Genomic DNA, 27935 nt, shown 5'->3' with positions numbered 1-27935 from the left:
GCGCCGCAGCTCCGCTCCGCCCCGCCCCATGGCGGCGGCTCTCGGGGCGGCCGCGAGGGGGCGCCCCGCCGGCCGTGCGGCGCTGCGGGGCCGCCGTGGCGGGGCGCGGCGCGGCGGCTCCTGCTGCCGGGAGCGGCGCCGGGCGGCGAGGAGAGGCGCGGCCGCCGGGAGGCAGGTGAGGGGCGAAGGGCTGGCCTGGGGAGAGCCGCTCGCTGTCAGCCGCCTGGCCGCTGCGAGTGAGGCGGGCAGGGCAGCGCGGCGCGGCTGGAGATCGGGCCGCCTCCGGGCCCGGCTCAGCCCCCGCCGCCTTTACCAGCGGTACCGGTGCCGGCGGGAGGAGTGAGCGGAGCCGTGGGGAGGTGCCGGCGCCTCTGCGCAGGCCCCCCGGGGGAGGCGTGCGGGGGGCCCGCAGGGCGTTTTCGGGCGGCGGGTTTTCACCGGCGCCACCGGAGACCCGCTCCCGTCTCCTGGCCGCAGCTGACCGCCCCCTTTCCGTGCGGGAGCCGGGTGCGGGGGGCCCTGACCGGCTGTCATGTCGGCCTCGGGGGGCCGGCCCCGCCGGCGAGGAGCCCCCGGGACCGGGCAGGCGGGGCCACAGCCCCGCAGGGCTCTTAAGCCGATCCGGCCTTAATGCCCGCCTGGCAGAGCGGCGTGCGCCCCCCGCTGTCGGCAGCCCGGGCTCTTCCCGGGTGTTATTTCTGCGCGGTGGCTCGGAAAGCGCTTGGAGATCTCCGCGGGTTCAGCGCGGCGCGTACGCGGCGTTACGGAGCGCTGGATAAGCTCGCCACGCGCCTTCCTGTGGAAGAGAGGGAGGGAAAGCTCGTCCGTGCGTGCTTCATCTTGGAACAGATTGAGTCCCGTGGTGCTTCACCCCGCAGCCCCCTCTCTCCCGAGCAACTTCGTTACTTTTATAGTATGCAAGGAGTCGGGATGTTTTTCTTGACGTCTGTAGCAATCAGCGTTATGCCAGGCAGCTGGAATTTTTAATTAAGAACGTATGCTCTTAATTTAAGTAGTTTAACTTCTACCAGAAATGACCTGGCTGAGGTCAGAGATGAGGAAGAATTTTGCAGGTGTGGATCTCATTTTTTCCAGTCCCCCGAGACTTCTAGACGACTTCTGTATCCACTGAAATGCATGTGAGCCACAAGTGCTGAGCATCCTTCAAAGTCAGGCAACGTCTGTCTTCATCGTCTGCAGCACAACCAGTGCAAAGGGGCCTCAATTGAAGTTCTAAAAGTAGTTTATAATCCCAAATGCATTTGGGATTTTCCCATGATTCTCTAAACACTCTGTCTCAAAAGTTCAGAAGAAAGAATGTGCAGAAGCTCTCACTTATCTTGAGTATTTTAATCTAGTTGCATCTGCCTGGATTATCCTAATCCTGTCCCATCTCTATTTTTCCTCACTTCGTAATCTTTGGAACTTTCACTACCTTTTTCTGAACTGTTCCAGGTACTTCTCCACCTGCCTGGACTGTCGTTCCAGGTACACGCCTGCCTTTGTGTATTTGCTCACCTGTAACACACCCAAGCATCACTTTTCTTCATTATCTAGCTAGGTAGATATCCTCAAAGCCTTACCCATAATGCTTCCCTTACCCCAGACTCACTGGCATACTGGTTGCTTAAACTGAAATGCATAATATTTTCCTCTGTTATAAAGACTGTTTTGTAGAATATAGCTAATACTGAAAGGCTTATTTTCATGGCCTTTATTTTCCCACTGGTACATACATTATAATTTTCACCTCATCTTGACTCTGTTCCGTTCCATTTTTTTCCATACTATGTCCTTCTGTACTATCCTACTTTTACCAGCATGGAAAGGCAGGATATAAAGAGGGCAAACGGCTGGTCCAGGAGCAGACAAAGGCAGTAACACATGCTTTCATACTCCCAGCAACAACAACAAAAAAGTCAAGAGAGGCTTCATCATAGTTATGCTGCCACAACTAATAGGAGTATTTTGCTCGTGACCTTCCCCTGGCCTCGCTCATTCTCTGCTGCTATAAATGTTCTTCTCCCTGTTCCCTGTTACTCACCTGGTGGATCCAGGTGTTTAGGTACTTGGCAGCAGTTCTAGGAACCAAAGAATTCTGAAACTTCCTCTCTGGGATCCCATGTGAATTTGCTGTGCTGTTCTATGACACTGGCCTAGCTGTTTCCAGATTCTCCACAGTTCCACCTCTGCCATTCAGGTACACCGTACGAGTGAGTCCCGCTGCACCACCGCTTGTTGCCAGTCAGAAAGCAGGCAGGCAAGTCTCCGTAGGCTCTGGTGTTGAGGGCACAGTTGCCATTTGACAACAAATAAGCAGTGTTTCACACTGACTCCAGGCAGGGATTCCTTTTTTCTTGTGTCGGATCTGAGTCCTCTTTTCTACCCTTTCCCTCCTGGTCCCCCACTATGTAGCTAATAGAACTGGGAGCAAAGTTCAAAATACTCATCAGTAGTTCTGACTGTCAGAGATACGGAGCAACCAAAATTTGTTCAGTTTAACGGCACCCAGAAGGCCAAGTGACAGAAACGTGCTGGCCTTTCTTGACTTCGCAAAGGACTGGCCTACACGTACCTCACATAAAATGCTGACTGCTCCATGAAGGGTAGGACTGTAGTACCCAGAAAATGGCAGGTTATTAAGTGATAAAGCTAGAATGGAACTCAACCACGTCTCTGCTGTCAAACCACACTCTATGTGTACTTAAATAAATACCACACCTATGTACATTAAATAAAGACCAGATCTCAAAGTGGTCACCAGAATGCTTTGGAAAGAGATTTCCTGGCGGCAGTAGGTAGTATGTCCATGGATTAGAACTAGATGTGTGCTTATGGAGAAGGTCCCTTTCACATCTTTTCCTTTGTACCTGTGTAGCTGTGTTAGTATATGCCAAGAGGAGGCAGAGAAGGAGATACTGTAAAATATCATGGCTTTGTGGAGCTGAGATGAGTAGGGTGCACCACCAGCATTACCAGCTCTTGAGAACAAAGCCTTCTGCTATAAAATAGTCCTTGTTACTTCATCTCCGTTCAGTATGGACTTCTGTCCTCAGCCTGCCCAAGTTGCGCTATTGATGTTGTGACTCTTGTAGGATGGACAATAGGGTGCTGGTAGCAAGGTCTTTCACATGGATTTTTAGAGCCATCTAAGAGATGCAACTGCACAGCTCTGGCTGAGAGACATCTGGCTGCCCACTTTGCATGGGTTCTTTCTAAAGGATCATTCTTTACATCTTTATTTAATTTGACTGATGGTGGCTCAGAGCAGGACTGATCTACAGTAGGTTCAAGATCCATTTTTTAAACCTGTCTTTTCTATTAATATCTCCTTTTTGCCTTTCAGACATGGCCATGCCCAGTTCCCTTTTGTGGGCTGTTGACATTTTTGGGAGGGTTTACACTCTGTCTACTGTTGGCCAGTACTGGGAGCTCTGTAAGGACACACAGCTGGAATTCAAACGGGTCTCTGCTGTCAAACAGTGCTGCTGGGGAATAGCCTGTGATCATCAAGTATACACCTATGTCTTCTCGGGTGACGTTCCTATTAGATACCAGGAAGAAACCTATGAGAATCAGGTATGACATGTTAGGTGCTCTATCACCCTGCCACATGTTTGTCAGAAAGGAATGATAGAGAATCCGTACATCAGCTGTCTCTGCATGTTCTTCTCACAGGAAGATTGTTTGGTTTTCTTTGTTTTCATTTTTTACCTGGTGTTTCTGAAGAGCACATATGTGCCAAATAGCAGGTTATGCTTTTAATACTTTAATTTCCAAAGGAAGGTTGTACTTCCCAGCTCTTACCAAAAGCAACGTCGGTGTGTACTACGGCCTGTTTCATGCAAGCCCTTTCAGACTGGAACATTCACCCTCTTCACTTGCTGTGTTCCTTTACCTAGTGGCAAATATACAATTCCCTTAAGAATACGTCCAGTGTAACGTCTAGGCAAAAAAGATACATTACAAAAAATGTATTATTCTTAAGAAAATGCTATTTTTAATGTTTCAAAGAATTCTCTAATAAAGGTGTAACTTTTCATCGCAGTACGTTTCCAGCTTTTTTGCACAGAAGAGTTATTATCATCCTTCCTATATGACATACTTAAAAAGAATGTCTTTAAAATAGTATTTTAAGGGTATCTCATTTGGTTTTAAGTCAACCAAAAGTTATTTGAGAGAGAAAACTGAAGGATTTTCTTGAGCACATTTCTCTGCTTTCTAATGGGTAATGGAATAAATTTTAATTGAGAAAAGACATTAACTTATCTATATGGGTAAAAATACAGCAAACCGATTTTATACATTATTTAACATTGATACTACTCTCCAGCCATTTAAGAATGTTTCTTTTGTTAAGTAAATGTGTTCTTTAAAAATGCAAAACTTAAAAATTTATTTTATTTGTTATTTTAAAACTTTTGTTTTATTTGTTCTTGGCTGTGAAAGAATGGAAACAAAATACTAGAAAGCACAATATTCTGCAAGAGCTAACAACAGCAAAATTAAACTCAAACTCAAATAGTTTACAGATAATGTGCAAAGCAATTCAGCCAGATTCCTAGTAAAAGTAAATAATATTTTGCATTAAAATTATAGAAGGATTTTGAACCCACATTTTCCATGTGCCCTAAAACATAAGACAGTATTATGTGACAAATTTTGCCAGTATTTCTATAGTAGGTAAAAGGGAGGGGGGGGGGGAGGGGATAGAGAAAAATCACAGGTGCATTGGCTAAAACCCCAGCAAGTTATTTGTTCTGTAACTGATTAAAGCCAGATTTGGAAAAAAAAAAATAAAACAACAATCTTCTCAGTATAACGTAAGATATAAGATACAAGGAAGATTTACTGATGCAGTTATCTTGACATAGTTCCTGGCACAGAAGCTGTGCTGTTCTTCTAGTGCAGGCAAGATGTGAGTCATCGTTCTCATGGGGAGTAGATCAGAGATCCCAAGGCCATCTATGCAGCATGACCCTAATGCTGCAGCACATCACCAAAGAAAAAAGCACTGTTTGTAGTAAAATGTATCGTCAGATGTTCCTATTTGTGTAGCTCAAAATTACTTGGTTGGGACTAGCTCTGCAGCCAGTCCTTCTGTGATACCTAAAAAACCTTCCTGCAAAGACCGTGTTAGGTAGGGGCTTACAGTATGAACACTTTCTCAGTCACCCCAGGAATTTATTCCTCTTCTATTGCAGGAAAAAAAAGAAATGTGTCATTTATGACTCCCTAAGCAAATGTACAATGAGATAATGTGCTCTCAAATAAAATACTTTATTTATTATTTCTGGCAGCGCTGGAATCCAGTTGGAGGCTTTTGTGATAAGTTACTGCCCAGTGACCGCTGGCAGTGGAGTGATGTGAGCGGGTTAAAACATCAGCAGCTTGATAGTTTCACACTGCCTTCTCCACACTGGGAGTGGGAGTCTGACTGGTATGTGGATGAAAATATTGGAGGGGAACCAACAGAGAAAGGGGTAGGTGAACAATACCAAAAAGAGATCTATTCTGGGAAACCTTAGCCTGTAAAATAAAGGGCACTTTTATAAAAGTGTAAAAAGGTCTGTAAAAATGAAAGGCACTTAACTTCGCATAGCTGCTGCTTTCTGGGAAATAGCTATAATACAACACAAGGAAAGATCTTGTTTGAAGGCTTTTGAAGTCTATAGGAGCTTCTATAGGAGCTTTTTTCTTTTGATCAGGCCACGAAATGCTGGCAGCTGGATGCCTTTGTTATTGAAGATCTTTACTATGAAGAAAGGAAAATGCTTTACTGTGTCTTGTTTGTGCTGCGTCTATCATACTGAAGAGTTTGGATGTGATTCATAAATCATTCGTGGAATTAGCTGATCTGTTAATCAGGGCTGTTGAGACATGCACAGTACCTCGTACTGTATTTGTAGGAGTGACTCTTGTGCAGAATTGCTCTGAGTTAATGATCTCAAGCTTTCCCTTGGTCCTGATTTTCATAAAAGAAAACCTCTGTTTGCAGGGCTGGACTTACGCCATAGACTTCCCTAGCACCTACACAAAGGATAAGAGATGGAATTCTTGTGTCAGACGCAGGAGGTGGATCAGATACAGGAGATACAAATCACGAGACGTTTGGGCAAAGGTTCTGGCTATCTTTTAAATATTAAATAAACTGATTTTCTGAAATAATCGATTATAAGTGCAGGGAAATTATTTTTGTATCATTGCTCTGTAGGCTGGGCCTGGATTCCTTGGCTTCCAACTAGTAATTCATGCAAGCATAAATGGAAGCCTGGGATTTTTCATAGAAATCTGTGGTAATAAGGTGCCAAATCTCATGGTAATGGCATTGGAGATGCTCAGCTCCTTTGCAAATTTCAAACCAACTTTTTAAGTTCCTTTGGTTGTTTGACAAAGCACTCTATTTCGAGGTGGCACCTGTCTAGCATCATTCACCAGCTCTTTAATAATTATTATTGTATTCTAAGAATTTACAAAAATTGTAATGTGTGATGTTCCAGCTTTCCAATTAAAAGAACTTCTGTATGCACTGTTCTGTAAGCAAAAATTTCGTTCAGTTAGGGGATGAAACACAGACTTCTTGCTGCTTCGGCAGCGTTTCCCCTCTCTCTGCGTATAGCAGCCTTGAAGGAGGGGAAGAGTCTCCATGCTCAGCCACTTCACCAGGAGATACATAAACCAATCTGCAAGAAACAAGTTAGGCCACCAGCCGAATCGCCTCTCTGCTTGCAGTGTCTCGTCTTCACCTCCCAATCTTCCTGCTCTTTGCTTCAGATCGTATCACGTGATGATCCAGAGCAGCTGCCAGACCCTTTCAATGACATCTCTATCGGAGGATGGGAAATCACCGACGAGCCTCTTGGCCGTTTGTCAGTATGGGCGGTGTCTCTGCAAGGAAGGGTACGTGCGTGTTCCCCAAGTTTTCTAATACAAATTACTCCTGAAAAGCAGTTAAGTGCTTTTGAAGTGAGGCAGGTTTGTTACTGTCTTACGTTGGTAAGGAGATAACGCTGTTCGTGCATCTGGCAGGGGATGTAAAAGCTGCTTTGGGACTACGTTATGTAACAAGTTGTGTTGTAAATGGAAGGGCTTAGTATCTCCTGGAGTTGCTGTTTTACGGAAGCCTTACAGGTGAGTCTTAAAAACTCGGGCCAAGTAGTGTCTGATAAGCTGAAAAATGCCCAGAATGTCTGTGCAGACTATGGCACTGGTAACAAAGAGAAGAAGCCTTAAAACCTGGTAAAGATTCTTGCAAAGCATTGTGCAGTGTCTCTGTGGTGGGAGTCAAGATTCAAGAAAGTTTACAAAATGGTGTTCTAAGACTTACTGATCAGAAAATGGTAACTTCCTGACTTGGCAATGTGGAATCCAGCTCTGGAATGTTTGCAGTTTATTTTCTATTGAAACCTATACATCTTTCACTTTTTTTTTTCATTTTTAGGCCTACTGTAAGGTCTCTCTTCTCTTGCTCAGTGCTTTAAAGATTTGATTCTTGCTTTCCTTCCTTCATCCTTGCAGCATGTATCTGACATTCCTTTGTCTCTAGACAATTTCTAACTTGTGGTCTCACAGGGGAGAATGTAACACTTTTAACAGATAGTGTGAGATTTCAGTCACACTTGGCACTGCCTGGAGAGGCAGTTAAATTGTTTAAAATAAAATGCCCTATACCTCATACTTCCCACTAATAAGTGACAAGCATCCCACTCTACAGGCTTACTTGACTGACATTGTAAAATGCTTTCATTTCCCAAGTAAAAGTCCCCAGAGAAATAAAGTGTTTTTAATATGAGGATTTAGCACTCAGCAGTCATGTTCTGGAGCGCTTGTAAGACCAGCATAGGATGACTGTGGTCTGTAGAAAAGTGCACAGACAGTAGGACCAAAACCAGCAAATGGACTGGATGTCACTGAAGGCTGCACAGAGAATGGAATTTTTTATCCATATTGTAGCAAGCTCTGTTCAGTGAAAGTGAGGTCAGGCTATCATCTCACAGTTGTGTTATGTATTTGTTCATTCTTGGGTTATGCAACATGCCCTGAAATACACTGAAGTGGTTTTTAAATGTTGAAATATACACAGAACTTGTAGCAATAGGTCACTGTACCCAATCCAGATTCGCTTCCATGGTAAAAGCTAGTCTGTAGAAAAGCCTCCTCCCTTTGTACATAAGGATATAGTCTTCAACTGCATAATCAACATTAAAAAAAATACCTTTAAAGGTCAGAGTGCGTGCACTGCATAAAAAAATCCTACTGTTAAAGGATGACTGTTCTTTCCAGTTTGTCTTCATGCTTGTCTCAATGGTTTCATTGTTGTAATGAAATTTTTCTAAGTTTTCTTTGTTGTTGTTTTTTTTTTTAACTTGTGTAGGTCTGGTACAGAGAAAATGTCTGCCATCACAATCCAGAAGGTTCTATGTGGTCCTTAATCACTACTCCTGGTGAAGTTGTACAGATCAGCTGTGGACCATATGACCTCCTCTGGGCAACTCTTTGGGAGGGGCAAGCTATTGTGAGAGAAGGAATTGATAGGAATAACCCTCAAGGTAAAGTTTGTAAATTTAGCTGGAAGCCCCTCTGATTTGTATAGTGTTGAATAAGAAACTAACCTACAATGCCTTCTGGGTTTTGTTTATTACAGGAATTTCGTGGAGTATTGTGGAGTCTCCAAGCTCTGAAAATGGGATCATGCACGTCTCTGTGGGTGTTGATGTGGTGTGGTGCGTTACAAAAGACAGAAAAGTAAGAAGTGTCACGCTCTGGTTCTGCTTTTTTTCTCCCTTTTTGTATCTGCTTTTCTCAAACAAGCATGTACCTTTCATAGGAAGCATTGGTGATTCGGACTCTTTATCCCCATGGTTTGGGGAACTCCAGTCCCCCTTGCTGTTACAGGAATGCTCTTGGTTTGTGATATACATACATTTAATTCAAGGGGATTTCTGCTTTACTCTTGGAAGGAATTTTCTAAACCAGGGTCAGACAGGTGTGGTAGGTGAGTGGGGATGTTGCTGGGGATGTAATAAGGGACCTACTTCTAAGGGATATTAAGAATCAAAATTGAAAGGACTCCTAGCTGCTCAGTCGTGTTTCCACATGCTCTGAAGGTTACATCAAAAGCAGCATGGGAATATTTTCATCTACACTTTTCTGTATGAGCATATTTTTTCATCTTCCTACTGTAACTGTTCCCTCTTCATCAGCCTCTTAATGTAGGTTTTTTTTGTATTTATTAAGTGACATATCTGTTACTTGTATGTGTGATTATTTTATTACTGGGGTTTTAACTCAGAGTCATAGAATCATAGAACATCTTGAGTTGGAAGGGAGCCGTAAGGATCATCGAGTCACAGGGAGTCTTAAAGTCTTGCAGAATGTACCAGGGCTCTCTTGTGCTGGTGGCAATCAAATCCCTTCATCCTGAATTCAAAAACATAGATGAATTCTGTGTATGTGTAGCAGTTTTAAGTAACGGAGTTACTCTAGTTTAATGAGTTACTACTTGTCAGTTGAGCCATGGTAATAGACTGTCCAGCCTGCTCCATCTGCCACATAAACCCACTATAATAAATGTAGATAAGCTAGCATGTTTTTCTTCAGATCTGCCGCAGGATAGTCAAGTACACTGTCTGTTACGTGATTCAACCAACGACTTCTGAAGTAGCTGCTTGCCCCTATGTGACCATATGCTAATTGCAGAGAGAAATTTTTCCAGGTTCCCAGCCCACAGACACTTTCGGATTAGTAAAAACTAATCTAAGGGGAGACAATGTAAAGAGCTGTACTACTGAAAAGATCCCTCTGACAGTTCTGTCCATCAGCCCTGCTTCTAGGGTTTGAACACAAGAACACCATTTAGAAGCCCATTTAGAGTCACCAAAAATAGCCTACAGTTGAGACGTATTAGAAAGTGTATTTCCAGTGGCAAAGAATCAAACTCTTGCCACAGAGAGTCGTAACAAAAAGTGTCCCTGTGGGCTGTTTTGGCTGTAGCTGGTCACAAGGACACATAGTCTGTACTATTAAGAGAATTATTTCATCTTTACCTGATAAAGAAAAAGAACCAAGGAGATAACTGACTTCTTAAGGCAATGCAGCAAGTCAGTATTGGAGATTGAGACCTAATTCACTAAAGAAACTAAATTCCAGCTGTCTGCCTGCTAACGCAGAAGGAGCAAAATTCAGTCTTTCTGCTGTTGTTGTAGGTGTGGTTTAGAAGAGGAGTGAACTCACATAATCCTTGTGGAACAAGCTGGATTGAAATGGTTGGAGAAATGATGATGGTAACTGTAGGCTTAAATAACCAGGTAAGAGAGCTGTATACCAGTTGCGAAGATATTTATTTTTCCCTTTGTACAGGCAGTATTCACGCGTGGTGAGGACTGTCAGCAGTGCCGGTATGGACAGCTGAACAAGAGTCCATGTGCTTGAACTGCTAGGAGGGAATGCATGGCTGAATTCTTCACCAGAAGATAACAGCCAGCATGTCTCTTGTGTGGCACATTCAGGTGCAAACAGTTTTCTTTTGATGGTACAGCATTTTAAACTGCATCTACAGTATCAGCATTAAGGAAGAACACAAAAGGAAAATGCTGTGTCCAGCAGATTTTTGTGCTGAATTTTCCACCACTGCACCTTTTTTATAGCAGGTGTCTACCTGCACTCCATGCTGTTTCCTTCACCAAGCCCTTTCCTTCCCTAGGTCTGGGGAATAGGCTGTGATGACAGAGCAATTTATTTTCGTCAAGGTGTCACACCAAGTGAGCTCAGTGGGAAGACATGGAAGGCAATTGTATCTGGCCGAGAGAGTGACAGATCTCAGACTGGGAGCTCAACAAGTCTGCTCAGGTACTTAGTAAAATACCTGCTCGAGACTTTGTACGCCAAGAGTTTCAATGCTAGGAGATGCTTCTTTACATTCAAATGGTATAGACAGGGAGGAGCGGGGAGGCATCTCTAATCATTATGTATGTCAAAAAGCATTTGCATTTTTTGCCATTAACAATAAGCAGCAGTTGTTGCCCTCAGAGTGGAAACTGAAGCCCCCACTTTGGAATTCACTGCATGCATCCAGTAAAGCATATTTCTCTGGGCTTTACTATCACTACCTGGAACTACTCTCTAACAAGAGAAAAAGTTGACTGTGAAATATCGTGAAGGAGTGTCAGCTCTGCTTAGGAATTGCCCTTCTCCTGAGTGTCACTGTATGCTTCCTGTCCTAGAGAGGTTAAATCAGTAACTCCCCACTGACTGCTGGCCTCTTGCCTGTGCAAGACCTGCCAATGAAGCTGGGAGTGCTGCAGAAGATAGCTGTTGGAGTTAGAGTGTGCTCTGAGTAGAAGCCCTCTCCAGCTAAGACAAAAGTCATCAAGTTAATAATGAGCTTTAAAAAATGCTATTCATTATTTCATATCCAGAAAACGTGATGTTGCTTCAGTGTTTTCCTGAGAGTTGCAGGCAGCCAACACCACTGATTGTTTGAAAAGATCAATGAAATTTCCTGTGTTAGATTTACTAGACTGGTCTGCCAGATTTGTGTTGGACTCCTTCCCCTGATGATAGAGTCACTTTTAAAAAAGAAGTCTGCTGTTTCCCTCCTAAAGCCGAAACGCTAGGTTGATTTCTCTATGTCTGTGGTCTAAGGCCTGTGCTAATTTATAATGCTTTGAACGATAGTTAATTAAGTATCTCTTTGTCCTTCAGTGCTGGCTGTTTCTTTACTGAGGATATTCAGAACCAAACGCATGCGATTGTTCAGGGTGATGCAGATACTTCCTCTGATACAGATCTTCCAAGCGTACCCATGAACCTTGCCAGCACTCCCCCGATGGGAGCTGCAGCCAGCAGCAGTGGTAACAGCACAGGCAGCCAGACAGCAGAAATATGTGCAGATTTGACTGTGGATCCTCTGGACTCTAATCAAGGAGAAGCCACTGTTGCCTCAACTAATAATGAGAAAGCTAATCTTGAAATGCATAAATCTTCTACAAACCCAAATCCTTCTGCAGAACTGCAGTGGACAAACATTGACTTGAAAGAGGCCCAAAAGCATCCAGTCCTCTCCGTCAGCACCTTTGCAGAAACATCCAGCCTGTCTTCTCTCGGCATGTTCTCAGTGGGAGCTGAAGAACAGTACGGAGCCGATGAGCACCCACTGTGGGCCTGGGTGTCGGGGGGAGGCTGTCTTGTAGATTTGCACAGCCCGTTGAAATGGTTCACTGTTGCGTCAGGTACTATCCAGTCACCATAACAGACCCCAATTCCCAATGCTCTTAAAGAAAAATGTTGGTTTGGCATTTTCTTTTAACAAAACCATGGCGCAAAACTTCTGATAAGCCGTTTACTCCTGCTGCAGTTCGTTAATACGCTCCATGTCTGAAGATAGTGCTGCGTATATTTAGCTGTACAGCACTTTGGGATTGAGGTACATCAATGTAAATGTGATATTTTCTCTGAATTTCTGTAAGAATTTTGTAAAATAATCTGTGCTGGACCTGCATCTTATTTTTGATTTTACTGAAACTGCCACTTCAGGCACAACCCATAATATCACTGAATAGTAACTGAAAGCAGTGAAAAGGGCTCTCTTGAGAGATGCAGATGCCACAAATAACTGCCTCGCTCCTACCATGCCTACTGAGACAAGGGTAAGATACAGAAATTACTCAGAGGCATTGTGAATGTGAGCTCAGCTGATAACTGGATGGCATTAGAATTTGGATTCTTGAAGGATGGTGGAATATAACCATATTTTCAAAATAAACCATGAACTGTGGCATCTCAGTATTTAATAACAGTGTAACTCTTAATGCATTGTATTACCTAATTATCTTGCAGTTCGGTGACAACGCTCCCATTTTTACAAGGTTATGGCCTTGAAAGATTCTATATCATCACCTAGTGATCCCATTTCTATGCATCATTTACAAAGTTTGACTGTAATACATTGATTCCAAAGTATAATAATTAGAAAAATTATGTTTTACTGGATTGATTCAGTCCAGTGTTCAAAGCAGCATCGTGTTTTACCTTTCAGAGAACTGTATTTGAAGCTCACTGGAGTTTATTTGGTTTGGTTCTGTTCTAGGTTTGTCATCCTCCGTGCAATCTCTGTCTCTGTCTATCACTCCAGCACAGACGGCAGCATGGCGAAAGCAGATTTTTCAGCAGCTCAGTGAAAGGACAAAGCGGGAGCTGGAGAATTTTAGGCACTACGAACAGGCTATTGAGCAGGTAAGCAGCGAGGATGCTTCTCTCTTGTCTCCTAAACACATCTATCGATACTGGGCATCAGGAATGCATTTCTGATGTACTGATCTGAACTTAATGTCAGCTTTACATTCTTATCCTTATTTCTGTCTGTGATAACTTTCCTGGACTAACTGTCTGAGCTCCCGATGGGAAACTGTCAAACATGGAGCAGCAATCTGTATCTAAAAGCATTAGCTGATAGTTTTGTATAGGAGTAAACGAAGCATTGGTCAGCGTTATTTGAGTACACTGAAACCTGAAACCCACAGAGAAATGTGTGCAACAGTGGAACATTGTATGAATTATTCCACCACAAGATGAGGCTTCTTAATTGAAACAGTGACTCACAAGGGTGAATTTTCCCCCTCTGCCACCATTAAGGGATTAATGTAACTTGCATAAATAAAACAATGATGCAAACATCCATAGCAGCACTTTTTTTTTTTTTTTTTTTTTTTTTGTGTTCCCTCTGTTAGGACTCCTTGGCTCTTTTCAGATTCATTCACATTTTTGGTCTCTTCATTGCTTATTGCCAAATGACATCTGGAATTCATTTGATTAAAAAGACTTGGAGTCCAGGGGTTTAATCAAGTTTAAAAAGATTATGTCAAAAGCCTTTAAAGTCCAAACAGAAGTTCTATTATAACAGGAGCACGCTAGAGTCAAATTAGTATCTGTGTGCTACTGCATTCTTGCAGAGGTTAAATGTTAATACTGTTGTACTTATGCTATTTCAGTGCCTTTCTATCCAGTTTTGCCAGTTTTCATTCTGTCTTCAACTTCCTGAGCACTCTGGTATGCTCTGTGTCAGAATTAACTGATATAATACAGACTAACCTGCTGCAGAGATTTCTTATGGTCACAAAAACAGTATTGGGAGCAAGAAGAGGAGTCATGCAGTTTCCTTACTCCTATAAATTTGTCTTTGCATTGCAGTCGGTTTGGGTTAAAACTGGGACCTTGCAATGGTGGAGGAATTGGAAGCCTCATAAGTGGATGGATGTTCGAGTCGCACTTGAGCAGTTCACTGGGAGTGATGGAATGCGCGACAGCATCCTGTTCATCTATTACATGTATCATGAGGAGAAAAAGGTGTGTTCAGCTTGAGAGCCTTGGAGAGAGTTGCGTTTGGCAAAGGAAAACCTTTGAAGGGAAAACGGTTTTCTTAAGGGAGGCAAATTATGGTACACTATTGTTCTAAGTTTTGGGAAACAATTCAAATGTAGCCTAGAGTACTAGCAAATTGCAAGCTTTTCTAAGCTGTAGCTATGTTTACACTACGTCAGAAATACCCAGTCAGGAACTATCCACATTGCTTAAACCATAGTCTTTGCACCAATTAAGAATTCTTTTGGAAGTTCAAAATGTTCTTGGTTATGAAGAATGAGCTTGGCTGGCCAGGATCTTCATAAATAGGGTTAATGCATGTGAGCAATATAAATCAGAGGTAGTGCAGGACTGGAAATTGAGCCCCATTCCTTCTGCACCAAGAACTGATTCTTTGCTATCCTTGGCAGGAATGCCTCATTCATAGTCCTGCAGTGCAAAAATGCTGGCACTGAGGAAGGTATATTTGAGTTTGTCTTAGTCTAATTTTTTTTTCTTGTCTTAGTATATCCACGTGTTCCTGAATGAAGTCACTATTATAGTCGAAGTTTTGAATGAAGCCAAACACTCCTTTGCACTGTATACGCCTGAGAGAACAAAGCAGCGATGGCCAATCCGTCTGGCAGCCACAACAGAACAAGAAATGCATGACTGGGTAATTCTGTGAATTTTTCATGTCAAGCAGGCAATATCTCAAATAAAACATGCAAGCTAGTCTCTGAAATCTCAGTATTACGTTTACAGTATCTAGGCTACTTACTTGTTTTCACAATTCAGGTATTTTAAAAGTCTGTTCAAACTTATTTAGAGGCATCTGAGGCTTCCTACCTCTAGAGTTTGCACACTTTCTGATGCAACAGTTACAGCAAAAGCAATGTTGTTTTTCCTTCCCTTCCTATCTCCAGATATAGATTAGGCTACAAACGAGTTAGGACTTTTTTCAGTTAGTCTGTTCTGCATTGGTAGAAGAACTGTTATCTGTTGTCACTGTTGTAAAGAGTCTTATGTATAGGCAGGCGGGCACATGTACACTGAAGCAATGGAAAACCTGGAAGATACCTCATAAGTATCAGATACTGCAAACCACATTGGTTCCACTGATTGTGTAACGGTTTCTCAAACACTGAATTCCAGTGCCTTTGAGAAAAAGCTACTTCACTTTGCTGATTTGCAAGAACCTGCAAAGGTAAAACTTTGGTTTGTAATACTGAAGCATCTGTGGAGACTTTTGTTCTCACTGTAGATGGTTCTCTGCTTCTTGTTTTGTAGCTGTCTTTGCTGAACATGTCCTGTTGTGAAAGCAGACGGATCCAAGGCCCTCCTTCTCAGTACGCCATTTGGTCGGTTACTTGTAAAGGAGATATCTTTGTTAGTGAGCCAAGTCCTGAACTGGAGGCCGGACCACACCTGATGCCGTGCGATCAAATGTAAGAGCTTTCACAAGCTGTTCTTTCTGCATGGGATGCCATCCAGCAAAGACTGGCTTTCGTGTCAAGTCAGAGGCTTTGATGGGCAGTTGGCCTGTAGAGTACGCTGCAGATGTCTGTCAAGGACAAGGTTAATGGCTGCCTTCATATTTATAAGTACATCTGAAGAAATTCACCAAATCATATTTTAATTCTTAGATGCTGGAGCTATTCATACGATTTCAAAAGCCTTTCTCATTGAGATCCCATTTTTTTTGATTGCACCTTTAATGCCATAATTATTTAAATTAAGAGATGGGCTAGACTAAGATTTAACCTAATCACTTTAGTTGTGATGTAATTTGAGCCTTCAGTTTTATCTGAGTCAGGAAATCTGAAATTCTCAGCTTTCCGTAGTCACTACTGTCCAGTAGCAGCTCCTTGGGTTAAAGGCCAATCTTCAGTTTAAAAAATACCCCCAGTTTCAAGTTACCTGCACAAAGTCTCTTTGAATAATACCTGAGAGATCCTTTAGTCCTTTTCCTTCAGGGTAGAGCACCTTCAACATCTGGAAAATCACAGAGCTGATGTGCTCTTGCATCTTAGTCTGGGGGATCTGTGACCTAGATGATCTCCTGCCATTCTGATAAGTAAAATGCTTCTCTGAAATCTCTGTTTTCCTCATTCTTCCCCAGAAAAGTACTATAGCCAACTGGCTGTGTAAAGCCCCAGAAAAGGATTAACTTGCAAAGATTAGGAGAATACGGAGAGTTAAAGCCCTTCTTTTTTACCAAGCTACATAGCAAATATATAAATCATTTGTTTTATTGTTAGATAAAGGCGATTTCTAGATTTAAAAAAAAAAAGAGGATGAAATTAAAGCTGAGGCAGTTGATGGCCAGTAAGACATAAAGATTCTAGCAAGATGATCCTAACTCGTGTTTAAAAATATATATATATATAAAAAACACAAGCCATAAAATAAAAGGAAGGTCAAAGCCTGAAAATTCCAAGTGGAGGCAGATAGGTTCCTTCCAGCTACTTTTCAGTAGTTGTTCAGAGGGAAATGCTTTCAACTGGCAACTGCCTTCACTTCCAGATTGCACAGAGGCTGAAAAAATGAGCATATAAAGTTTCCTGCCCTTGAGACGGTTGAGTCGTAGGGAGGGAAAGCGTACATTCCTGATGGATGTGGTGCAGAGTAAATGTAAAATGTTGTCCTTTTCTGACAGGTTTTGGCGTCAAGTTGGAGGTCATCTTCGACTAATAGAGTGCAATAACCGCGGCATAGTGTGGGGCATAGGATATGATCACACAGCTTGGGTTTATACTGGTGGATATGGAGGTGGCTTCATTCAAGGTATGGACGATTGGTCTGCTGCAGTGTGCACATTTCTTACTTAGCTTCCTGACTGGGTCAGCTATTCCAGCCATTTCAGCTGTCCTTCCTTTAGCCTAACTAACACATCAGGCTATACAGCGAACGGGCCACACGGCAGGAAGGAATTGGTATTGCAGTTTTATATTTATATTCTCACTGTAAGAGTGAGAAATAGGACAATCAGCAATATTACCGTGGCTATTGGAATTTAAAATGTAGTGTCTTTAAGGTTTAGCTTTACCATAATCCAAATGATTCATTTCTCACAGGACTGGCCAGTAGTGCTGATAACATTTATACACAGTCAGACGTGAAATGTGTTTACATCTATGAGAACCAACGCTGGAACCCAGTCACTGGATATAGCAGCAGGTTGTTTACTCAATTTATTGTATTTATTTACTGTAATTTTTTACTGCTGTCAAATGAAACAAGGGGTTTATTCTAGCTTTTCAGAATAGTTATTACAGTTATTCTGTCTTCAGTCTCCTCCAACGTTTATTGTTAACCTGAGATGGAAGGAGCAGCGTTTCTCAATTTTCTAGTTTTATAATTATCCATTCAAAATGCATTTGTAACAAAACTTTACAGATTTGTGCTTTGCGAGTGCACAAAGTGTGCCTGCCTGCAGTATCTTTCATTAGTAAGGCCATGCTGCAGAGTTCTTACTAGGATCTATATATTCATATATATGTTGTGTTAAATTAATTGGGTCCCTGAATAGTATATTTGAACAGAAGTACTGAAAAAGCATTCACATGTATGGGTGCCTATGTCAGAGAAACTCAGGATTCACTTTCCAATTTTAAATAGTTGTGAGGAATATCACTCTACAGAGAGAAGTTTACCCAGTACTCATGTTTGGTATAACTGGAGCAAGTGTACAGATTCTTTCCCCCTTATCCTCATCACTCACATGGTATTTCTAAATACAGAGATTAATGACGGGAAGACTGTTTCGTGTATGAAAGTGGGAAGTGCTACAAATAGGTGTTTCTCCCCTCGCCTTTTAAATTCTCTGTTGTCAATGACCTTGCATTCCTTGTACACTGTTTCACCACAGAGGTCTGCCCACAGACAGATACATGTGGAGTGATGCATCTGGCCTGCAGGAATGTACAAAAGTCAATACCAAGCCTCCTTCTCCGCAGTGGTCTTGGGTAAATTTTGTCTTAAAAGTCTTTTTACTAATAAGGCGAGGCTTAGCAAGTAGGATACAAGACTTGGGCTCAAGTGACACAGATTTTCTTCCTGGATTTGTTGTAATAGTAACCTTGGTTTCCCCATTTATACAGTAGCAATAATCTTCCATAGTCAAAAGAATGTTAAGGATCAAGTGGGAATTTTTTGTTTAGTGGGACTTAAGACTTCTCTTCTGATCCTTTTCGACTGAATTGAAAAGTCTTGGGAACCTCTGTGTGAATTTCTGTTGCAAGCATTAGAAGGTTTCTAGCAGGTTTTTGCACTCCAAAAGCTGGAGGGAAATGGCGGAGGAGGTTATTTCTGTTACACATTAGGTGTGGATTGTGCTTGTTATTCTTACTGTCTCCTTGTGCCAATAGGTATCCGACTGGTATATTGATTTTAATACTTCAGGCGGAACTGATCGGGAAGGCTGGCAGTACGCAGCAGACTTTCCAGCGTAAGCAGACACCTTCTTCTACCTAAAATCCTGGCGGGCAAAGGCTACACTTAAGCCCTTATTTCTTCTTGTTGGCTGTTTTGCTCATTAACTGTGCTTTAACAGGTACAAGTGTGCCTTGATTTCTCCCTTCTTATGGGGACACTAACATGGAAATTTGCTGGGGAGGTGGCACAGCAAAGTGAGCTTAGCAAACTATAGTTCCAAGCATTTTAAAGGCAGCAGGCATGTCTGGTGGGCATACTGTACATAGTGCTCTTAGGCTGGCACTGAAATTGGCGGTGCTCTGATATCCTCTCAAAGACCTATTTACATCTGTTTTGGTAGGTCCTACCATGGTCACAAGACAATGAAAGACTTTGTCCGACGGAGGCGCTGGGCAAGGTGAGGAGCTAAAATACAAATAAAAGTTTTGAACGTGAATGCTAACTGTTCCCTAGAAGTCTCCTTGGGTTGAGGGGAAGAGTCTCATCACTCCATCAACAGAAGCAATAGCAAAGAAACCTGCAATAAATAACCCATCTCCAGTAGAGAGATTATTTAGCATTATGGCTTTAATTTTAAGCCTTTACAGGTAGGTACCCTAATTGATGTTGTGGAATCTGTAGATAAAAGTCAGATAGTTATTCTCTGCATCTGATTTTCCTTATGGCACGATTAAGGAATAGTAGAGTCTAGGTATAACAGCATATACTAGGTCACTTGTAACAGCTGGTAATATGTCTTGTATAGTAATAGTTTTAACATATGAATTCCACATCCTATGTACTAGGCCACAGATAATCCCAAACTCATTTAAGTCACAGTACACTATATTCAGGTGGAAAATAGCAAACTACCACTATATTCTATTCTATTACACAGGAAAGATTTGTGCATTCACTGTTTTTCTGGCTTTTCTGTGCTTTCTCTACTAGAGTATCTAATAGCTCTGCTAATTAATTGCTGTGATCTTACAGTTCTGCATCGTTCTGTTTGTTATTGGGGCTATAAAGGCTGGCCCTTGCACAAAAATCTTCGAAGTAAGGTCCTGAAGCATCAAACTGTTGTTCCAGGATATGCAACAAAACGAACGACATCCAGTCATCAAAATGGTGACTTGAAATAAATGAGCAACTTGAGAAATACCCTCAGGGCTAAACATTTCCCCTTGTTTTAACTATCAATAGAAAATTGAAAACAAATAAGGAACAGCTCAAGGCTGGATCCAGTTTTTCAGATCTGGAGAACAGAGGAATGTCCTGAATTTTTTAGGACATTCTTCATACACAGAAATTACTGTAGTGATGATAGAATCTAATATTGTTTCCCTAATAGACAGCCCTATTTTGTTGCAGTTTCCACAGAAAAAATACACCAATTCCCAGAGTTACCTACCTCCAACTCTTAGAGCTGCTTATCTCTGCCTGCCTCAGGGATGCTACATAACTTTAACAGGCCCCACCAAAACACTAACTGTAAAATGATTCCCTTAACCAAGACAGAGGAAGGAACGAACCAAGTGTGGAGTTCTCTCTGCAATGGAGAGTCAAATATTCATTACCCAGCCATTGCCCAGTGAGCAAGGTAGGGAGCAGCGTAGCACAAGCTGCAGACTTCTTGGGTGGCCTTGGTTTTATAAAGTGACTTTTTTAAAAAAAAAGAAGCTATGAAAAATCGGTAATATGTCAAAAATTCAAAATCTGATGTAAAACGTCATTGATTGTTGTTAACCACTTGCAAATTAAAAATGCTAATACTTATTGTACCTCCTTAATGAAAAGACTTCAGGATTGTTTGCACTGAAGTCAACGATGGACCAGGAAACAAAATTCAGTTACAGAAAGTACATACTTCTGACAAGTTTGGGGTTTTTTTGCTTCAGAAAATGTAAGATAGTCACCAACGGGCCATGGCTGGAAGTGCCTCCTGTCACCCTGTGGGACATCTCTGTAATTCCCAGCTCAGATGCAGATGATGAAGAAGCAGTAGCATTGTGGGCAATCAGTGACAAAGGAGACGTGCTCTGCAGGCTCGGAGTGACACAGCAAAATCCAGCTGTAAGGCTCCCTGTTTGTTTTTACTGCCTTATTGATGTATTTAATGTAACCATGCAAGTACATACACACAATCATGCGGTGCCTTCTCGTACAGCACCTTGTTATTTTTTTTCCCTTTTATGTCCCAGATTTGAAAAGTACTTGCCCATCTTCTGTAACACAGTTTGCTGCCCACAGTTCCTACAATAGCACTTCTCTTGCATAACCTGCCTTAGCTTGTGCCAGGTCACTCGCAGGAACCTCTCAGCCCCTGTGTATCTTCTCATGAAACATTTTACTTCCACTTTCTGCACTGCTAGCTTAGCTCCTCTTTTTTTTTAAATGGTTGATAATGTGTGTATCTCATTTAAATAAACAGGGATGGAATTGCTCTAAAGTATGGTCCAATGCCTGTAGTTTGTCCCTTGAAATGACTCTGCTTATTTAAAAGACAGGTGGGCCTGGATGCACCTACAGGTTTGACTTTTTTCTATGAACTGGGACACATTTAATGAGTGAATATCCACTAAAGCATGCAGAAAGGAACAAATAGTCCCAATAACTTCAATAGGAATACTTCTTTCCTAATAATAGACATGTGATGAAACACCAAATTAGGGTGTACTAATTTTAAGCTATATTTATAACAGGGGAAAAAAAAACACACTAATGATATATACTTTAATGGAATTTGGAGACAAACTGCAAGAAGTTGAATATTTACAGGAATTACTGTTTTTTCTTCCTGTTCAGTCAGTTGCAATAGCATGGATCTGTATGGCAGTGCAACAGCCAGAACTGGCATACTGTGTCTGGAATCTAAGGCCTCATCATCAGTCAATTTTTGTGAGACTTTTGTTCTATGTAATGAAAAAAGCGGCGGTTAAAAAAAAAAAAAAAAAAAAAAGGGCTGTACCTCAGCTATTCAGAGACATGTAGGTGCCTAAATTCCAGCAATTTCAACAGAAAACACCGTTACAGTTCAACGTAGCTATTGATTTCAAAGAGTTAAATACCCAAGTAGCTGTGAGGATCACAGACCTTGTTTCTGTTCACTCACAAGGTACAGGAATTATTCTTCAGAATATTTTTCACTATCTAGGGTTTTTCCCATTTGGCAATAATCAATTATATTTTCTTGTGGAGTTTTTAACTATTGCTCCATAACTCATCTTCCATGATTTGTTAGGGAACATCCTGGCTGCATGTGGGAACAGATCAGCCCTTCATTTCCATCTCAATCGGAGCATTTTATCAAGTGTGGGCTATTGCTAGAGATGGTTCTGCCTTCTATCGGGGTTCAGTGTCTCCAAAAAAGCCTGCAGGTGAGTAGTCTTCATCTTAGGCATTGTGCAAGCTCTGCTACATTGGCATGTCTGAAAAGGAAATACCTGTTCAGCAGAGGCCTTTGTAAAATATGCAAAACAGCACATATGAATAATATTCATAATTATAGCAGTGAATTTGCTCTTTGCGAGTGTGATTTAAAGTGTTTGTTTCCAGAAACAAGCTAGTAGAAATGGATCGAGTGTAGTGTCATTGACAGTTTTCTTGCACAGCTATGTATTTCAGTTGCAGACATTTCCAAGACTTCTCATGCATAATTCTGTTTTCTCAATGTTTTACTCAAGTATTTCTGACCTTTAGGTGACTGTTGGTACCACATTCCTTCACCTCAAAAACAAAAGTTAAAACAAGTCTCAGTAGGACGAACATCTGTGTTTGTGTTGGATAAAAATGGTAAGGATTTTTAAAAATTATTTATCAATGTTACAAAAAAAAAACTTGCTATACATTGGATTGATTTAAAAAGGAGAGGCTAAGTTAGAGCTTCTGCTTGGACAGATGGTTACTGTTGCTCCAAGAGGAGTAATATTCCATACTGAAAGAGATGGAGTAGGCAGCCCACTTTATTACAGGCTTTGAAGACTTGTTTTTTGTTACATCTGATAGTGCCTTAGGTAGCAACAATGCAGCATCTGTGCTATTCTTGCAGGGAAGACACAGCTGAATCTCAAAAGCCTTTAACACCAGACCCCTTCAGAGATCTTCATCTCATTTGCTGCACTTCTCTAGTGCAGAGCTCCTTACATGAACACCTTGCCCCAAGAAAGTATACAAAGCAGAGCACTTGCTGTCTCCCAGAAAAGTTACAAAGAGTAACTACAGAAATACAAATTCCAAAGCAGGAACTTCGTTGTCCTTCACTGTAACACATCAGTCAAAACCGTAATGCATTTCCACAGAACACAGATAGCATTAGCTACTGATTGGTTATGTTGTTTGGTAGCACTCCATCCAAAGCAGACGTCCGGAGCTGTGACCAGGACTGCTTCTTTTGTAGGCAATCTTTGGTACCGGCAAGGCATCACACCAAGCTACCCTCAAGGATCCTCTTGGGATCATGTTTCCAATAATATCCGTAAAATGTCTGTAGGGCCCCTGGACCAGGTGGGTATTAAGCTTCCTGGTATCTCATTAGTTATTAAAAGTTATGCTTAACAAATTTTTGTAACTAAATTAAATGTTCTTCAGAGTTACTTTTGTTTAACTTTATTTATTCCACAAGGTGATTGTCTTAAATGCTGGAATCCTGGTAGCAGGACAAAAATCCTACCAGTGAAACAGTGATACAGCCAGCTCTTTGCTGTAATGATTTATTTTTTTTAACAAGGCTATTTTTATGTATTTCATCTCTTTCCTGCCAAGTCTCACTATCTGGCAATGCTTTAATTATAAATCTAGTTATTTATTCTGACGTCTCTAATTAAATTAGAGCAGTTTTGGTGTATTCAAGATCAAGACTGATTTCTGAAAGTGGTCGAATAGAATCTTCATGTCTGGGAAGAGCAGCATGAAGAGCACATTTTATTGCCTCTCTTTGCTTTCCTGAGGTCTGGGTGATAGCTGACAAAGTGCAAGGAAGCCATAGTTTGAGCTGTGGGACCGTTTGCCATCGGACTGGTGTTCAGCCAATGGAACCTAAAGGCCTCTCCTGGGATTATGGTATCGGGGTAAGTGCTGGGGGCATAATACTGCCGAAAATTTGTATATCCAAACACCCGTGGGCACGCTTCGAAAGTGTCATCCTGCTCCAGCTGGCAAGCTTTCTAAAACTTGCATATACCTGCAAGAAATTGACCTTTACTCTTCAGTTTTAGGTTCCTTTTTCAAGTTAAGATAATGGGTGATGCAGTTATAGCTAGGAAGTCATTTATTGGCATTTGATAAGTATTCATTTTAAATAGGTATTTTAAAAGTTATAATGTAAAAACTAGTAAAGTACCATTTTTAAAAATCGATTCCTTCCAAGTCTGCACATGACTGTTCCTCGTCGTTTTTCCCTGTATTACCCTCAATGTTTTGACACAAGCTGTTTCAAGGTTTTGGCCCCTTTTTAGGTTGATGGAAAACCAGCAGTGGCTCTGTTATGAACCCCTGACCCTACTAATCTCAATTCCCTGCAGTAAAAATAATCCTCAAGCTCACCACCTGTATACCTCACTGTCAGGGAGGTATGTTGTGTTGTGTTTTACAAGGAGCCTTTTTTCTGATTCAGCCCAGAGCAGGATTACTCCTCACGAAAACAGTATAAAATTAGTAGTGTACGTAAAGCATCAGATATTGTAATTGCAAGGTGATGTCTCTCCTTTTATGTTTCTTTATAAATCTTTTACAGGGTGGATGGGAGCACATTACAGTCAGAGGAAATGCAGCTGAAGCATCTAGAGTGGCTATGCATGACACTTCTGAGGAAAACCCTGCAGTATCAAAGGATTTAGAAGATGAGAGTAAAGGAAAAACAGAACACACTAAAACCCCTCTGGTGGTCAGTGAAAGTGAAGAACTGGACAGAAATGCAGTTAATTGTTAAGTTGTTGCCATCTACATGTTGCAAACAGGCAGTAGTCAGTATAATTTCAATGTCTATTACCTGGGAAGAAAACATGACCTTTTTGTGCTACTAATACATTTTACTGAACTGGAATTTGCAATGGGGTGTTTTAAATATTGATTTCTTCTCCTACATGATGTGTAGAATGTGACTTGAGAGAGCTAATAGTTTCGTCAAAGCAGGCAAGCTGTTTAGCCACGATGTATTTCTGGCCCTTGACCACAGCTGCTACACAATCACACAAATGGGAAGACCTTTGCAGATGATCACCCTCTTTACTTCTTTTTTAATTAATATTACAGTTCCTTTCCCGACATTTCTCTCATATTCACACACCTTGAACACTATTCTTAAGATTCATATCTGAGCAGAAATGAAGATGTCATATCAATTTAAATGAATCATAGGCAGTTCCAGTGACTGGCACTGCAAACATAACTGGTCCTGATGGTACGAGCATCTATACCTGCACATAACTCTGCTCATGCGAGTCCTGCTTATATAAGCATGTCGCTTGGGTCATGTTATTCTTGCTCCCATCAGTAAAATTAAATTCTGTAAAACTCAGCTTAGGGCGCAGTTACCAGTAAGGGCTGATTTTTGCTCTTTCCTCACAATGAGTAAGTGGAACCACTGGCTTCAGCGAGACTAGGGAGAGAGCACGGTCCTGTTCATTCTGACCAAGAGTGGCAAAGTTTCATTCTAAACTGTCAGTCCAAACAGTGATAAATCATGTTTTGTCACCACCTTAACTGGAACCATGACAACTGAGGTCTACAGATGCCTACCTAATGAGGTTTGCAGGCACCAGACACTTGAGGAGTTAAGCTGTGTTGCAGATGACTGCAAATTGTGCTTTCATAGTGTGAAAGACAAGAGGAGGTCTTAAATCAGACTCTGACTTCACAGCAGCAGTAACACAATACAACTTTACTGATGCCAGTGGAGCTCGCCAGCGTATACTGACGTGGGCTGAGAACGAAGCTCTGCTCATTGGTTTTAGTAAGTGATTGATTCATCCCTTTCTCCAGCAAGGAAACACTTTTTATTCTCAAAAGAAGCTTTTTTTCCTGTACTACCATAATTTGACTGTGATGTGAAATTATTATTTGAAATCCAGCCCTTGGGAAGTGCTGAAAAAGCCTCTCCCAGTAGCTTCAGGAAGGCACCATGTTTTTTCCCTGGCAGCCGTTTACAATCATTTTTGCTCTCTGTGTGACTGTCCATGAAGTTATTTTTATATGATGAGCAGTGTGATGTGGTCTCAGTACTGTATTTGTAGAAGTGAAACTTACGTTTGCACGCATTTAAAGAATATATTTGGTATTTTAATGCTAAGGAAAGCACTGTTTCCATGTCCAAATGTGAATGAAGATTCAAGACGCTTTACTGTTTAAAAAAAACCCTGTTAATCTTTACAGTACGTGATTACAGATTTCTGGATTATACATACATTGTGGGAGTACGATAAATAACATGTTTGCATTAATTACTGTAATAGGTTTTGCATAACTTGCACAGTATCTTGTCCAAATAAATGACTTTATTACATGTATTTTTGGAGAATTAATAGGATTGTATTTTGTCTGCATTGTATCAAAAAGATTTTCTGTTTTAATAGCCAATGTTTACATATCCAACAAGCTGATTTCATACAATAAGCTTTATAATGTACCTTTGCATTTTTCCCTACATTGCCAAGTTTCACTTACTTTACTGTAAAAAGCTGAGCTTAAGTGAACAAAAGATAAATTATAAGTTGTTTCTGTTTGAGTACTAAATATTTGCCTTCTGAAACTATTATTTAGAAAATTATTTAATTTTGAATATAATGTTATTGTTATGGCTAGTTAAAATAAGGAAAAGTTACTTTAAATTGAAAGAATTTTGAAAAATAAAAGTAATTTATCAGAAGAAATTGCTTCTTATGAAATCCCTTTTGAAATGTCTGATAAAGCAGCACTTTGTAGCAAAGTACCATTGTGGAACTAGCAATTGTCATTCTATGAAAACACGTATGTCCTCTGCCAGACTATTGATCGGGGATGGCTGTGTTCAGAGAAGGGGTAACCTTCACCTCTGCTACTGTATTTATAGCTGGATATTACATGCCTTTTTGGGCTTAATATTTGCAATAATGCCTCTTTGTTCGCCCAAAATGCTGTCTGAAATACACTGCCACAAGCATTTAAACTCTGTATTTATAACGGCAGTATCAGTAATCAGTTCTTAAAAGTGATGTGCAATTCTTCATCAATGGCACCATTAAAATACTGTTTTTCCAACTCATGGATTTCCTTCCTCTGCTAAAGTAACCAAATAGCAATTCAAATGTGGCTATCCCACAAAAACATTTCAGGGATGACATTTATATCGGGAAACTCTCAGATCTCCCTTGTGATGCACGGGCCTAGAAGAGCAATGACCTTTAAAGAATCCTACCCAAAAAATTACATCATCTACAAGTGCTTAGTCATCATCCGCTGCGAATGACACACCACATGACAGGGAACCACAGAATTCAGGCCGGAGGGGACCTCAGGAAGTCACCTAGTTCAGCTCCCGTAGGGCTAAATCAGGAGCTCCGATCCACGTCCAGTCGATCCCTGAACGCCGCCAAGGACAGAGGTTCCAGCACAACCAGCTGACACTGGTGTTTGAGGCCGCCACTGCTGCAGCACAGGACAGAAGCCCCAGGCCCTCCACAGCCCACCCCGGGGCAGCACTGTCTTTACCGGGGGCTGACACACCGCCCCGCCCCGCAGCACCTCCACGCAGGCTCCGAACGGCCCTCGGCAGCGCTGCCGGGCCGCTCCGGGTCCTGCGGCTGCGTCCCGGCACAAGCGCCCCGTGGGTCTGTCCCTCTTTCCTCACACACCAGCCTCCCCCAGCGCTACCGCCGAAGGCGCCAGAAGCAGCGCTCGGCCCGGCCTCCCCGCCGCTCGGCCCGGCCTCCCCGCCGCTCCCTCACGAACAGCACCGCCCCCCGGCTCCTCTCGCGAGAGGACGAGCCCGCCAAAACACCTCACAGCCGCGGCCGCCCGCTCTCTCGCAGCAACGCGGCGCCGCATCAAAATGCCCGACGCTCCTCCCCCGCCGCACTGCTCCCCGGGTACCTCCTCGCCGCCGCGGCTCGCTCCCTCCGCGGGCGGACGCCGTCGCTGCAGCCGCCGCCGCTGCCCTTTCCGCCGGGGGAGACCGACCCGTCGCGTGCCGCGCGCCACGCCCCTTCTGG

At 42.1% G+C, this 27935-nt stretch overlaps 1 protein-coding gene across 1 annotated transcript; it reads left to right on the top strand.

Annotated features, from left to right (window-relative positions):
* Positions 1-120: 120 nt before the first annotated feature.
* On the top strand, positions 121-26487 carry TECPR1 (tectonin beta-propeller repeat containing 1). The gene is made up of 25 exons (XM_086622370.1): positions 121-175; positions 3347-3579; positions 5301-5483; positions 5999-6121; positions 6775-6900; positions 8375-8549; positions 8645-8745; positions 10206-10307; positions 10703-10848; positions 11704-12230; positions 13088-13233; positions 14188-14343; positions 14864-15013; positions 15628-15785; positions 16997-17124; positions 17415-17517; positions 18209-18305; positions 18708-18787; positions 19115-19171; positions 20652-20826; positions 21995-22130; positions 22453-22545; positions 23150-23256; positions 23700-23819; positions 24485-26487. Exons 2-25 carry the CDS (start codon positions 3349-3351, stop codon positions 24677-24679), a joined length of 3615 nt encoding a protein of 1204 aa, XP_086478496.1. The 5' UTR covers positions 121-175; positions 3347-3348; the 3' UTR covers positions 24680-26487.
* Positions 26488-27935: the final 1448 nt, after the last annotated feature.

The sequence above is a fragment of the Tauraco erythrolophus genome, chromosome 17 (assembly GCF_009769465.1).
Source record: "Tauraco erythrolophus isolate bTauEry1 chromosome 17, bTauEry1.pri, whole genome shotgun sequence".
Classification (NCBI taxonomy): Eukaryota; Metazoa; Chordata; class Aves; order Musophagiformes; family Musophagidae; genus Tauraco; species Tauraco erythrolophus.
This window is presented reverse-complemented; position numbering and strand designations above follow the sequence as displayed.